The sequence below is a fragment of the Puma concolor genome, chromosome A2, assembly GCF_028749965.1.
Source record: "Puma concolor isolate L17-30 chromosome A2, mPumCon1.1.hap2, whole genome shotgun sequence".
Taxonomy (NCBI): Eukaryota; Metazoa; Chordata; class Mammalia; order Carnivora; family Felidae; genus Puma; species Puma concolor.
The window spans coordinates 161242118-161257342 of NC_141668.1; the positions used below are offsets into that span (position 1 = coordinate 161242118).

At 38.3% G+C, this 15225-nt stretch overlaps 2 protein-coding genes across 2 annotated transcripts; both read left to right on the forward strand.

Annotated features, from left to right (window-relative positions):
* Positions 1-933, forward strand: LOC112852329 (olfactory receptor-like protein OLF4). The gene has a single exon (XM_086684854.1). The coding sequence runs from the start codon at positions 1-3 to the stop codon at positions 931-933; it is 933 nt and encodes a 310-aa protein (XP_086540980.1).
* Positions 934-9781: 8848 nt separating this feature from the next.
* On the forward strand, positions 9782-12711 carry LOC112852328 (olfactory receptor-like protein OLF4). The gene is made up of 2 exons (XM_086682744.1): positions 9782-10736; positions 12476-12711. Exons 1-2 carry the CDS (start codon positions 9782-9784, stop codon positions 12709-12711), a joined length of 1191 nt encoding a protein of 396 aa, XP_086538870.1.
* The last annotated feature ends 2514 nt before the right edge of the window (positions 12712-15225 follow it).

A 15225-nucleotide genomic window follows, 5' to 3' on the forward strand; every position in this document is an offset into this window, starting at 1 on the left:
ATGGAACTAGGCAATGATACACACATTTCAAAGTTTCTTCTTCTGGGATTTTCAGAGGAACCAGCATTACGGCCCCTCATATTTGGGCTTTTCCTCTCCATGTACCTGATCACTGTGTTTGGGAACCTGCTCATCATCCTGGCCATCAGCTCTGACTCCCACCTCCACACCCCCATGTACTTCTTCCTGGCCAACCTGTCCTTTGTAGACATCTGCTTCACATCCACCACTGTCCCGAAGATGCTTCTGAACACCCAGACTCAGAGCAAGGTCATTAACTATGCAGGCTGCATTAGCCAGATGTATTTTTTCTTACTCTGTGCAGAGCTGGATGACTTTCTCCTATCTGCAATGGCCTATGACCGGTTTGTGGCCATCTGTCACCCCCTGCACTACACTGTCATCATGAACCCCCAGCTCTGTGGATTGCTTGTTCTGGTGTCCTGGATCATCAGTGTTACAAATTCCTTGTTACAAACCTTAATGGTGTTGCAGCTGTCCTTCTGTACAGACATGGAAATCCCCCACTTTTTCTGTGAACTCAATCAGATGATCCAACTTGCCTGTTCTGACACCTTTCTTAATGACATGATGATGTATTTTGCAACTGTGCTGCTGGGTGGTGCTCCCCTGGCTGGGGTCCTTTACTCTTATTCTAAGATAGTTTCCTCCATACGTGGGATCTCATCAGCTCTGGGCAAGTATAAGGCATTTTCCACCTGTGCATCTCACCTCTCGGTTGTCTCCTTATTTTATTGTACCAGCCTAGGAGTGTACCTTAGCTCTGCTGCTACCCAGAGCTCCCACTCGAGTGCCACAGCCTCGGTGATGTACACGGTGGTCACGCCCATGCTGAACCCCTTCATCTACAGCCTGAGGAACAGAGACATAAAGAGGGCTCTGAAAAGAATCGTTGGGGTTCCAGTGACATAAGGACCAATTGTCCGGGGACTGAAGACATGCCCATGATTGCAGGGCTCAAAGCCTCAGAGCTAGAATCTGCCGTTCTTTGATCAGACTCTGGAAGAAGAATCTGCTTTTCTTCTGCTTTTATTTCCCAGAATTTCATTTGCTTGACTTCAACTTCTCCATATTTTTTTAAGTAACTCACTTATTAAGCCTCTGCTCTGTCTGATATATAGACAGTTTCCCCTTTGTCTATTTCCTACTTTTTCAAATATTTTTTCAGTTTTGATAAAAAAATATTTGGAAATTCCCACTTGTCTCCTGGGGTAACATGAATTTCTTAAAAATAATTTCTACTCAAACAACATATATCATTCCAAGTAATTTTTCTCCTGTTTTACTAAAAGGATAGCCATGAGTTATATTACTCATATAGAAAAAGGAAAACAGTGTGGATATTCCTCAAAAAATTAAAAATAGAACTACCCTATGACCTAGCAATAGCACTGCTAGGAATTTACCCAACGGATATAGGAGTGCTGATGCATAGGGGCACTTGTACCGCAATGTTTATAGCAGCACTTTCAACAATAACCAAATTATGGAAAGAGCCTAAATGTCCATCAACTGATGAATGGATAAAGAAGATGTGACTAATATATACAATGGAATACTACTTGGCAAAGAGAAAGAATGAAATCTGGCCATTTGCAGCAACATGGATGGAACTGGAAGATATTATGCTAAGTGAAATAAGTTGGGCAGAGAAAGACATATACCATATGTTTTCACTCATAGGTGGATCTTGAGAAACTTAACAGAAGACCATGGAGGAGGCAGAGGGAAAAAAAAAGTTACAGAGAGGGAGGGAGGCAAACCATAAGAGACTCTTGGATACTGAGAACAAAGTGAGGGTTGAAGAGGGGTGGGGGAGAGGGGAAAGTGGGTGATGGGCATTGAGGAAGGCACCTGTTGGGATGAGCCCTGGGTGTTGTTTGGAAACCAATCTGTCAATAAATTATATTTAAAAAAAAGAAAAAACTACTTTTGATAACCAAGACCATTCATATAATTTCATAATACAGGAAAGTATGAGACCCCAGTTTTTCACTTGTGTATATCAATACTTTGTCCTTCACTGCCTTGACTTCTCGTTCTGACAATGTAGACTAATATAGTTCATCTTATAGGTAAGCCATTGCATTCCATTCTCCTTATTATGATATGTTCTCCTATGCAGCTGTATCCACAGTGCTTACAACAGTGATTGGCAAAATGATCACCAAATACATGTCTCCAAATGGCGTTTACAACAGAAACACATATTTGAATAAATAGATTAACTTCATATGGCCTTTGAGTCAAGGAAGATCTTAACTATGATGAAGAAAAATCAAAATTATACTGGGTATTACTGAGCAAAATATTTCATTTTGTGCTGTCCATCTACTCACTGAAGTGTGGAGTTAGTTTGGTGTCCATGTACTAGAGTTGTATTTTTTCCATGTTTTCCAAAAACATGTTTATGGTGTTTTTACTGAATCATCTTACTCTTTCTGCTGCATACAGATAGGACTCATTCCACTGCTCTAAATGAAAGATCATAACCATGCTATGGGCAATAATTGAACAATATCAATATCATCTTTTATATATCATACATATATATCCTCATGATCAAAGGATGACTCTTTAGACATTGAATTCCTGTCCAGTCATATGATTCAGGTCACAACTTTGGTGCCAAGAGCCTTGTCCTTCCAACTTCTCTTGATTACCTGGTTGGAACCCTAACAAAGTCTCTTTATAACACAGCCTATCTAAAATAAATTTTAATAACAGAGTAACCGTGACTTCTGTCCCCAAATATCAGCACAAATACCTAAAATGGGAAGAAGCATATTATTATAATTCCTCTGGGTTCTGGTTGCTGTTATAATTATATCTGTTCCCTAGGACTGTGTAACAAACCCTTCTGAAAACACCTGTTTTAATATAATGTCTTTGTAATCGAATGGGATTTTCTGGTGGGAGTTGTTCTGATCTATTCAATTCTGTGCTACTTATCAGTCTCTACATTGTGTTTCTTTTTTTTTTTTAAAGAAACTTTTATTTTATCTTATCTTACTTTATTTTATTTTGTTTTATTTTATTTTATTTTATTTTATTTTATTTTATTTTATTTTATTTTAGAGATAGCACATGAGTGGGGAAGAGCTGCAAAGGAAGAGAGAGAGAAAGAGAAAGAAAGAGAGAGAGAGAGAGAGAGAGAGTGAGAGAATCTCAAATAGGCTTAACATTCAGCATGGAGCCTGATGCAGGTCTTAAACTCATGAACCGTGAGATCATGACCCGAGCCGAAATCAAGAGTCAAACGCTTAGCTACCAAGCCACCTAGGCACTCCTATTTTTCATTTTCTTACTGACAGGGTTGAGCAGGCACTTCAATACTCTTCTTGTGTCAGTCCTTGCTATACACAAGAAATAAAGTGCTTCATTCTTAGCCATAATAAATTACCCTTTAGGCATGTTTCTGACTTGTTTTCACATCTTTGTTATTCCTTATTGGTCTTCTTGGCATTTGGGGAGTAGATCTATTTCTGAAAGTTGCATCACCTTTGGCCATCATCTGGAAGGTATTTTTCTTCATCATTTGACTAAAGATCACCTTTCCATTCTAGAAGTCTATATGAATCTGTGTATCTGTGTGTAAGATGAAATCACAACTTACTTACTGCTTCTTCCCCACGTTGTAAATGCCCTTCTGATATACCTTTTCATTTCCAAGTCTTTGGCAATCTGCCCTTGAATTAGTGACCAATGTTGGTATCATTAGGTTATTGTTCTTGTAGGTCTTTATGTAAGTTAGTAGCACATATTCATTCAATTTTGTTGTTTTCATTCAATATAGTTGTTTAGAAACAGTAGACTTAACCAAATGTTATTCTCACTGATTTTCTTTGTTCCAGAAGTCTTATAAAATTTCTCTTCCATTTTATGCATGAATTCCTATTCATACACTTTCATACAAATGTTTCAGTAAGATCCTATGCACATCATGAATGCTCTTTATATTTCAGTGCAGGCTTTTCTTCTACCTTGTGTCCCTTTTCCTTCTTTCCTAACAATTCCTCATGGACTTGTCTCCAATCCACTAATGTAATGCTGGCTCCTTTTTTGATGAATATCAATGCAAAAATCCTCAACAAGTTATTGGCCAACTGGATCCAACAATACATTAAAAAATTATTCACCATGAACAAGTGGGATTTATACCTGGGATGCAGGGCTGATTCAATATCCACAAAACAACCAATGTGATTCATCACATCAAAAAAAAGACAGGACAAGAACCATATGATCATCTCAATAGATGCAGAGAAAGCATTTGATAAAATACAGCATCATTTCTTGATAAAAACCCTCAGGAAAGTAGGAACAGAAGGATCATATCTCAAGATCATAAAAGCCATATATGAAAGACCCAATGCTAATATCATCCTCAATGGGGAAAAACTGAGAGCTTTCCCCCTAAGGTCAGGGACAAGACAGGGATGTCCACTCTCATCATTGTTATTCAAAATAGTGTTGGAAGTCCTAGCCTCAGCCATCAGACAACACAAAGAAATAAAAGGCATCCAAATCAGCCAAGAGGGGATCAAACTTTCACTCTTCACAGATGACAGGATACTTTATATGGAAAACACAAAAGATTCCACCAAAAACTGCTAGAACCGATTCATGAATTTGGCAAAGCTGCAGGATATAAAACCAATGCACAGAAATCAATTGCATTCCTATACACCAATAATGAAGCAATAGAAAGGGAAATCAAGGAATCGATCCCATTTACAATTGCACCAAAACCTATAAAATACCTAAGAATAATTCTAACCAAAGAGGTAAAAAATCTATACACTGAAAACTATAGAAAGCTCATGAAAGAAATTGAAGATGGCACAAAAAAATGGAAAAAGATTCCATGCTCCTGGATAGGAAGAACAAATATTGTTAAAATGTCAATACTACACAAAGACTTCTACACATCCAATGCATTCCCTATCAAAGTAACACCAGCATTCTTCACAGAGATAGAACAAACAATCCTAAAATTTGTATGGAACCAGAAAAGACCCCAACTAGCCAAAGCAATCTTGAAAAAGAAAACCAGGGGCGCCTGGGTGGCGCAGTCGGTTAAGCGTCCGACTTCAGCCAGGTCAGGATCTCGCGGTCCGTGAGTTCGAGCCCCGCGTCAGGCTCTGGGCTGATGGCTCAGAGCCTGGAGCCTGTTTCTGATTCTGTGTCTCCCTCTCTCTCTGTCCCTCCCCCGTTCATGTTCTGTCTCTCTCTGTCCCAAAAAAAATAAATAAATAAATAAACGTTAAAAAAAAATTTTTTTTTAAATAAAAAAAAAGAAAAAAAGAAAACCAAAGCAGGAGGCATCACAGTCTCAGACTTCAAGATGTTTTACAAAGCTGTAATCATGAAGACAGTGTGGGACTGGCACAAGAACAGACACTCAAGTCAATGGAACAGAGTAGAGAACCCAGAAATGGACCCACAAACCTATGGCCTTGACAAAGCAGGAAAGAAAATCCAATGGAATAAAGACAGTCTCTTCAGCAAGTGGTGCTGGGAAAACTGGACAGCAACTTGCAGAAAAATGAACCTGGACCACTTTCTTACACCAGACACCAAAATAAACTCAAAATGGATGAAAGACCTCAATGTAAGACAGGAAGCCATCAAAATCCTCAAGGAGAAAGCAGGCAAAAACCTCCTTGACCTTGGCTGCAGGAACTTCTTACTCAACACGTCTCTGGAGGCAAGGGAAACAAAAGCAAAAATGAACTATTGGGACCTCATCAATATAAAAAGCTTCTGGGAACAAAAATAATATAAAAACAGGGAGGGGGACAAAACAGAAGAGACTCATAAATATGGAGACCAAACTGAGGGTCACTGGAGGGGTTTTGGGAGGGGGGATGGGCTAAATGGGTAAGGGGCATTAAGGAATCTACTCCTGAAATCATTGTTTCAATATATGCTAACTAATTTGGATGTAAATTTTAAAAAATAAAAAATAAAATAAAATAAAGCTTCTGCACAGCAAAGGAAAAAATCAGCAAAACTAAAAGACAACCAACAGAATGGGAGAAGATATTTGCAAATGACATATCAGATAAACGGTTAGTATCCAAAAATCTATAAAGAATTTATCAAACTCAACACCCAAAAAACAAATAATCCAGTGAAGAAATGGGCAAAAGACATGAATAGACACTTCTCCAAGGAAGACATCCAGATGGTTACCAGCATATGAAAAGATGCTCGACATCACTCATCATAAAGGAAATACAAATCAAAACCACAATGAGATACCACCTCACACCTGTCAGAATGGCTAACATTAACAACTCAGGCAACACCAGATGTTGGCGAGGATGCAGAGAAAGAGGATCTCTTTTGCATTGTTGGTGGGAATGCAAGCTGGTGCAGCCACTCTGGAAAACAGTATGGAGGTTCCTCAAAAAACTAAAAATAGAACTACACTAGACCCAGAAATTTCACTACTAGGCATTTATCCACGGGATACAGGTGTGCTCTTTTGAAGGTACACATGCACCCCCATGTTTATGTTTATAGCAGCACTATCAACAATAGCCAAAGTATGGAAAGAGCCCAAATGTCCATTGATGGATGAATGGATAAAGAAAATGTGGTGTATATATACAATGGAGTATTTCTCGGCAATCAAAAAGAACGCAATCTTGCCATTTGCAACTAGGTGGATGGAACTAGAGGGTATTATGCTAAGTGAAATTAGTCAGACAAAGACAAATATCATATGACTTCACTGATATGAGGGCTTTAAGACACAGAACAGATGAACACGAGGGAAAGGAAGCAAAAATAATATAAAAACAAGGAGGGGGAACAAAACATAAGAGACTATTAAATATGGACAACAAACAGAGGGTTACTGGAGGGGTTGTGGGAGGGCGGATGGGCTCAGTGGGTAAAGGGCATCAAGGAATCTACTCCTGAAATCATTGTTGCACTACATGCTAACTAACTTGGGTGTAAATTTAAAAAATAAAATTTAAAAAAAGTGCCTTTTTGCTACTTGTTTAAAAATTCTGATCACAATCAGTGGGACAGCCCTTTGAGTATTTTCACAAGATGATCAGTGTGAAAAAGATTACTTGTTGATTCTTAAAACTATTAGTGAGCTCAATTAAAGATTCACATATTTGATTTAATTTGCCTATTATTATTATATGTCCACATATTATATGCCTATTTATCTATAATTATGAGCATTTGAAATAATTGTTGTAAATCACAGCTTCTCTATTGACTTTTAGTTAGGTCTTTTGGCCCATAAAATAGTTTTAAAATTCATTTAGTGAAATGTATGTATCTTCTACCTTCTGAGTTTTTTTTTCTTGCCTTACAAATGATGATTTTCCCACCAGTAGATTTTATATGTAATTTTATATGTAATTTTATATGTAATTATATGTAATTTAGATGTGCATCTAAAATGGAATGGTTACTCTTACACTGGGGGTTTACTTCCTCTTTTGGATTTTTGGTGAGATGTGTGAAATAAGCAAGCATCACACTTCCTTCCACGTAGAAAGCCTTTGTGCCAGCTTTCACTCAACAACCCAGTCTTTTCTGACGACACTTAAATGCAGCTTTGTCAAGTATTAAATGTCCATATATAATGAGACCTAATTCCTGACTCATTCAATTAATACTGAAAGAGCATCTGCTATGGTGCCAGAAATTTTTAAGAGCTTTATATGCTATCCTCTTTTTTTATCCAGGTCTTGGGGAATTTTATTATTTTTCTCTGTTGATTTGTTGACTTACTGGTTCTGTAGATCATGTTTCAGTTACTGCTCAAAACTTAATTCAGTTTTGTGTAACATGGTTGTACTGAAACTGCTCTTTAACCTGGTTTTATTCTGTCTGTCATTGTTTGTATTTCATAATGTCTCATTTTCATGAATCCGTTTCTATATAAGTGCATATACATCCACATACTTTTGTAAAGGGAAGATGAGCAGAAGTTCCTGCTCCTTTGGTAATCACGTCACAATGACACACAGGAGTGCAGTAAAAATAAATGTGAGTACAAAATAATGTACTTGGATAAGTTACATGAAGCTTATTCAGAGTTAGGGGATAGATTGTCAGGGGGTGTTTAGGATTTCATAGGGTCTGGAGAGCACGTTACCTGTTGGACAAGGAACAGAACCATGACTAGTTGTGCTCATCAGACTTGTCAAGAAAGTGACTAAAATTCAAAGCATAAGAACATCAAATACACACCAAAAAAATGCCACATAAGACAAGTGGCAAAGAGGCTTACCTCATCCTCTATTTGGCCATATAAAAACTGATTAATCAAATGAATATGGAATAAACACAGGAAAATCAAGTCTGCTCTCTGCCAATAAAAATGCCCAGATTATGAGACGTGTTGGTTTATTCTCTTGCGATGTTCGATCTGTGATGTTCACGTCATAAAGATGTCGCTACTTTTTTCCTTTAGAGAAATTTATTTTTGCCCTTTAATTATTTTTGCTGGGTGTAAATACGATATAATTAGGATTGGAGGCCACCAACATCATTCTCTCCCTCTCTCTCTGTCTCTGTCTCTCTGTCTGTTCGTTGAACACAATTTTTTAATTTTTCTTTGCATACAGGCCAGAAGACCATTCCAAAATGGAGCCCCAGGATTATTTGTCCTTAGGAAGCAATGAATAGGACTTTCTGGTACTATTTCTACTTTCCTTCTGGGAAAGGTAATATGATGTGTATGCATTCATATCCTAAAAAGTGTGTTGGGGCAGGTGGGGGGGGGGGGGTGAAGACATACAAGTAATACATACCAGGAGGATACGGTGCAGTGTGTGTGTGTGTGTGTGTGTGTGTGTGTGTGTGTGCGTGTGTGTGTGCATGCAGTGAGAGCAGGTCTCAGAGCAGGGGTTTATAGGTGCCTCTATTCCAGGTTCACCCTATAATACACAGGTCAGACTCAATCAACAGATGATACTGACAAGGGATGTTCAGTTGACAGGATGCTATTACAACCAGATTAACAAAGTGCAAGAGGTACATAGTGTGGACCAGGAGCTCCCTCTGTCTTGAATTTTAAGCAGCTGCGAGGCCACATGGATCCACAAAATTCACTGCCAGTACCTGTCATCACTCTCCCTCTTTTCAACTCCCCGCCATTACACTGGCTTCCTTCTGAGCCTTGATTTTCTGGAAAAAAAAAAGTGTTTCCGCAGGGCCTTTTCACTGTCCTTCCTCCTGCCAGGAAGACCTTCTGTCTTGCACTCTCTCTTCCTTGAGGTCTCTGTTCAAATGTCACCTTCTTAGTCAATCTTGACTGAACACCCAACATAACAGCCCATCCACTCTTTCTTTTGACTTGCCTTCATTTTCTTCATAGCCTCAGTCCACATCTCAGGATTATTTAATTTTTATATACGTGTATATCCTATCACCAGCAATGATTAGTAGGTACCTTTGCTTTTCAGCACCGTCTACTTTATGACTTGGAAATGCTGAAAACATGGTTGATGGTCTATATATTCCTCAAATGCATGAGATAAGTTCTTATTAAAACTGCACAATACCCAGCCTTTTGGGGAACATCTGATGTTGGGATGAAAATTCCTAATAAGAGAGGAAATGGGGATCCCCTCCAGAGCACCCATCCATTCACAAAATATTGAAATAACTTTCTTGACTGGAAAATGTAAATTGTAGCATTTCAACAATGTGAGCCATGTCTATTGATGTGAAAATTAGTCATGTTATTTTCCCCTTTATTGGTAGTCACTTCCACCACATGGACCCAGGAAACGATATAGGAATTTCAGAATTTCTTCTTATGGGATTTTCAGAAGAAACAGAACTGCAGCCCCTCGTATTTGAGCTTTTCCTCTCCATGTATCTGATCACTGTGTTTGGGAACCTGCTCATCTTCCTGGCCATTAGCTCTGACTCCCACCTCCACACCCCCATGTACTTATTCCTGGCCAACCTGTCCTTTGTAGACATCTGCTTCACCTCCACCACCATCCTGAAGATGCTCTGGAACATCCAGACCCAGACCAAAGTCATAACCTATGAGGACTGTATCACACAAATGAACTTTTTCATAACCTTTGCAAGGATGGATGACTTTCTCCTGAATGTGATGGCCTACGACAGGTTTGTGGCCATCTGCCACCCGCTAAACTACATGGTCATTATGAACTCCTGGCTCTGTGGACTCCTGGTCCTGGTGTCCTGGATCCTGAGTGCTCTGCATTCCTTGTTAGAAAGCTTAATGGTGTTGCAGCTGTCCTTCTGTACAGTCTGGGAAATCCCCCACTTTTTCTGTGAGCTCAATCTGATGATCCAACTTGTCTGTCCTGACACCTTTCTCAATAACATGGTGGTGTATTTTGGAGCTATTCTGCTGGCTGGTGGTCCCTTTTTTGGGATCCTTTACTCTTACTATAAGATAATTTCCTTCATACGTGGGATTTCATCAGCTCAGGGCAAGTATAAAGCATTTTCCACCTGTGTGTCTCACCTTTCAGTGGTCTCTTTATTTTACTGTACAAGCCTAGGAGTGTACCTCAGCTCTGCTGCTACCCAGAGCTCCCACTCAAGTGCAACAGGCTCAGTGATGTACACGGTGGTCACACCCATGCTGAACCCCTTCATCTATAGCCTGAGGAACAAAGACATTAGTTCCTCTGATGAGATTCTCTGGTATGGCAGCTATAAAAGGGCCAATTGTCTTGTGCTGAAAAGTACCCATGATTGCAGGGTCCAAAGTCTGACCCAAATGTTGAGATTCTTTGATCAGATTGTGGGAGTGGAACATGCCTCTTCTGTTTTTTTTCCTGGAATTTCTATTTTTTTTTAATTTCGATATCTGTGTACAATTTATGTAACTCCCTATGTTAAGCTTTTTGATATCTCTTATATCTAAAAGATTTTCCCTTTGTCATTTTCCTACTCTCCCAATGTGATTCCTCACCTTTGATGTGAAATATTTGGAATTCTCACTCATTTCAAAGGACTACATGGATCTGTTACAAATAATTTCTTCTCAAATCAAGTGTATCATAGTGAGTATTTTTTCTTTGGTTTGACCAAAAAAAAAAAAAAAAAAAAACCCAGTCATGAGTTATACTACTCCTATGAAAGTCTACTCTTGGCCATGACTCTTATTGATATAAGAGTATAAGAGAGTCATTAGAAATCATTGTAACCTATCTGCTGTGTTGAAAGCAAGCTTGAAAGAAACTTGGAGGGTAAAGAAAGGAAGAGAATGGAGGTTTTCATTAACATGGAATTCAAGGAATGTAGAAATTTAGGCAAAATAAATTATAATAGAACAGGTAGCCATAAGTTAATGATATATGGCTTTTCCTATCTTAATGCCCAGAGGCCTCAAAGACAGAACCATATTTACATTTATGCAAGGAGACATTCTCTGAACCAGGCAATAGGCTGAATATCCCCCAAACTGACCTTATTTTGTTTCTTCTACTTAAGTAGAGTTTCAACACAAAACGCCTTTATCCAAGAAAGCTAAGTGAATGAGTGAGTTGAGAGGCTTAAATTCCTTTTATTAAAAAAATTGGGGCACCTGGGTGGCTCAGTCAGTCAAGTGTCCAACTTCAACTTAGGTAATGATCTTGTAGTATGTGAGCTTGAGCCCTGCGTTGGGCTCTCTGGTGATAGTTCAGAGCCTGGAGCCTGCTTTGGATTCTGTTTCTCCCTCTCTCTATGCCCCTCCCCCACTTGCATATTCTCTCTCTCTCTCTTACTCTCCCAAAAATCATTTAAAACATTTATTGGATAAGTGTCTTTGTTATTTACTATTGCTGCTATATCCAGTTACCACACTAAGGGTTTAAAAGAAAAAAATTTCTACTCTTCCAGGTCTGGAGGTCAATGCCAAAAATGAATCACATTTGGGCTAAAATTAAGATGTCTCTGCAAGAAAGAAGAGAGCTTGAATTCCTGCCCACTTATGTGATTCCAGGTCACCATTTTTTCTCCACAAAAATGCATGTCCTTCCAACCTCTACTGGTTACCTGAATAGAATCTTCAATGGAGAGGATTTTTTTAATAGTCATCCAAAATAAATTTGAATAACAAAATGATCATGAATGTTGCTGAATGGCAAACCATCCTGAAAACAAATGGCTTGGTAGAATATCTTTAGTATCAAGTAGAATTGTATGGTGATGAGTTGTTCTAATCTCTGTTGATGTCCTCAAGGATCTTGAATCAGATTCTGTGTCACCTGGGAAGGCTCTGCTGATCTTGCCAGGGTTTGGGTCTTGGCTAGCTAGCTGTGGCTGATCAGAGTGGCCTTGGCTTGGACAACTGGGCTGTGCTCCACACGTCTTCACTTCTTCTGGCAGCCCATCTGGTTTTATTCTCTTTTCAGAGCAGTATTTCAAGAGAGAGCAGCAGAAATTCACAGGGCCTCTAAGGTCCACTGCCACTTCTATCATATTCTGTTGGCCACAGTAAATAAAAAGTTCTACTCCATCCAGAATCAAAGATGGAAGAATAGTCTCCACCTCCTGATGGAAGGTACTGCGCACATTGCCAAAGATATGACTACAGAGAAAGACCAGGACTTGGGCCATCTCTGCAAACAGTCTACCACTGCTGTTAATTTCAATTCAAAAGGTTTATTTCCAATCCACATTCAGCAGTGGAATGATCTAAGAGAAGACAGTGAGAATGAATTAAGCGTCTAATGACCCTACTTCAGAGGGTCAGGTTGTAAATATTTCCTCCATGCCTCTTGCCTATACATCACCTTTCCTAGTATAAGGAAAGATCAAATAAATAAAAGGTTTACTTTCCAGATGGCTCAGAGATACCAGGGACCTTGTATCTATTTCATTGAGTAATGGAGCTAACAAGTGTTCTATCACTGATACTATCTTCACAGAATCCTTCTGTAGATACTGTTTTCCTATTGATAGACCTCACCATTGAAATACTCATAATAGTTTCCACTCTGGTATCTTTTTTATGGGTATAATTCCGCTAGGATGAGGTGACATTTGAAATGCAATGGAAGACAGAGACATAGGAATGTTTTTCTTCATTTTTCCAGCCTTCTTGAAATTTAATTGACATATAAAATTGCGGAAATTTAAGCATACAACTTGGTGATTTCATGTACATATATGTTGTGAAATGATCACCATAATAGGTCAGTGAACACATCCATCACTTCACATAGTTACCACTTCTTTTTGTTGTAAGAACATTTACTATATACTCTATTAGCAACATTCAAGTATACAACACAATAGAGTTAATCATAATAGCCATGTTGTACATTAAGTCCCCAGAACTTATTCATCTTATAACTGAAGGTTTATAGACTTTCACTAACATCTTCTCATTTCCCCAAACCCAAGCCACTATCAAACATCAACCTACTCTCTGTTTCTATGGTTCAGATTTTTATATTTCACATGTAAGTGAGATCATACAGTATTTGTCTTTCTCTGTCTGACTATGTCACTTAGCATAATGCCCTTGGGGTCCATTCGTGGTTGAGCAAGGAAAAAATGTCTTCATTTATTATTGCTGAACTCCACTGATAGATATGCCATCATTATTAATTCATCTGTTGATGGATGCTGGGCTGTTTCCAAATCGTGGCTATCCTGAATAATGCTGTAGTTAATGTAAAAGTACAGATACCTGAGATGGTCACAAGTTTGTGGGATTTAAACCATGCACTTGTGAGTGGCTGATGGGTGAAAGAAGAAATGAAACCTGAAATTTAAAACTCATGAATCAAATGAAGATGGAATCACCGCATATCACAATTTATGGTATGTTACAAAAGCAGCTCCAATAGAGAAGTTTATAGCAATAAATGCCTACATTAAGACAAATGAAAAGACCTTAAGTAAATAACCTAAACTTTGATTCAAAGGCCTGGAAAAAGAAGCACCAACTAAGTCCAAATCAACAAAGGAAAAGAAATAAATATCAGAGAATACATAAATGATATATAGACCAGAAAACCAATAGAAAAGATTAACAAAGTGAAGAGCCAATTTTTTAAAGTGAAGCAAAATTGACAAGCCCTTAGGTAGACAAAAAAAAAAGGAGGAGAAGGCTTAAATAAATATAATCAGCAGCAAAATATTATACCTTACAACCAATATCATAGAAATGCAAAGAATAATAGGAGACTACTATGAATGATCTCATTCCAACAATTTGGACAACCTAGAAAAAAAATGGATAAATCCCTAGAAACATACAATTTACCAAGACAAAATCAGGAAGATATAGGAAATATGAACAGACCAATAATGAGTAAGGGTATTAAATTAGTAATCAAAAATCTCCCAGCAACAAAAGCCCATGAGCAGAGACCTTCATAGGTGAATTCTACCACTCATGTAAAGAAGAATTAATGACAAATTCTTCTCAAACCCTTCCAGAAACTAGAGAGGAAGACACATTTCAACTTCATTTTCCAAGGCCAGATTTGCCTTAATACCAAAGTCAGAAAAGGCCAGTACAAAAAAATAAAACTATAGACCAATGTCCCTGATGAACACAGACACAAAATTTTTGAAAAATACTAGCAAAATGAACCAAACAACACATTGAAAGGATTTTACACCATGATCAAGTGGGATTTATCCCTGGGATACAGGGATTGTTGAGCACAAACAAATCACTAAATATGATACACCCCATTCATAGGGTGAAATACAACAATCATATGATCATTTCAATACATGCAGAAAAGGCATCTGACAAAATATAGCATCCTTTAATGATTTTTTTAAAAATCTTTGACAAACTGGGTATAAGAGAACATACCTCAACAAGAAAAGCAAAAGGCTGTATATGACAAACCCACAATAACATTGTACTCAGTGGTGAAAGATTAGAAAATGTCTCTTCTGAGATCAGCAGCAACACAAGGGGGTCCACTCTCACTGCTCCCATTCAACATAATCCTTCATGTCCTAGCTAGAACAATCAGGAAAGATTGAGAAAGTAAAAAGCACCCAGATGTCTTCTTTGGAAAAGTGTCTATTCATGTCTTCCACCCATTTCTTCACTGGATTACAAATCAGAAAGAAAGAAGTAAAATTGTCTTTATTCACAGATGATACAAACTGAATATAGAAAACCCTGTAAAGTCAGGGCACCTAGGTGGTTCAGTTGGTTAAGAGTCCGACTTTGGCTCAAGTCATGATCTCAGGGTTCATGAGTTTGAGTAC

What these genes read in the sequence shown, in the direction of transcription:
- LOC112852328 (XM_086682744.1), top strand. Translation starts at nt 9,782, where the DNA reads ATGGACCCAGGAAACGATATAGGAATTTCAGAATTTCTTCTTATGGGA. An exon ending in CAATTGTCTTGTGCTGAAAA is followed by an intron (nt 10,737 to 12,475) that starts GTACCCATGATT and finishes TGTTGGCCACAG; the next exon opens with TAAATAAAAAGTTCTACTCC.
- LOC112852329 (XM_086684854.1), top strand. Translation starts at nt 1, where the DNA reads ATGGAACTAGGCAATGATACACACATTTCAAAGTTTCTTCTTCTGGGA.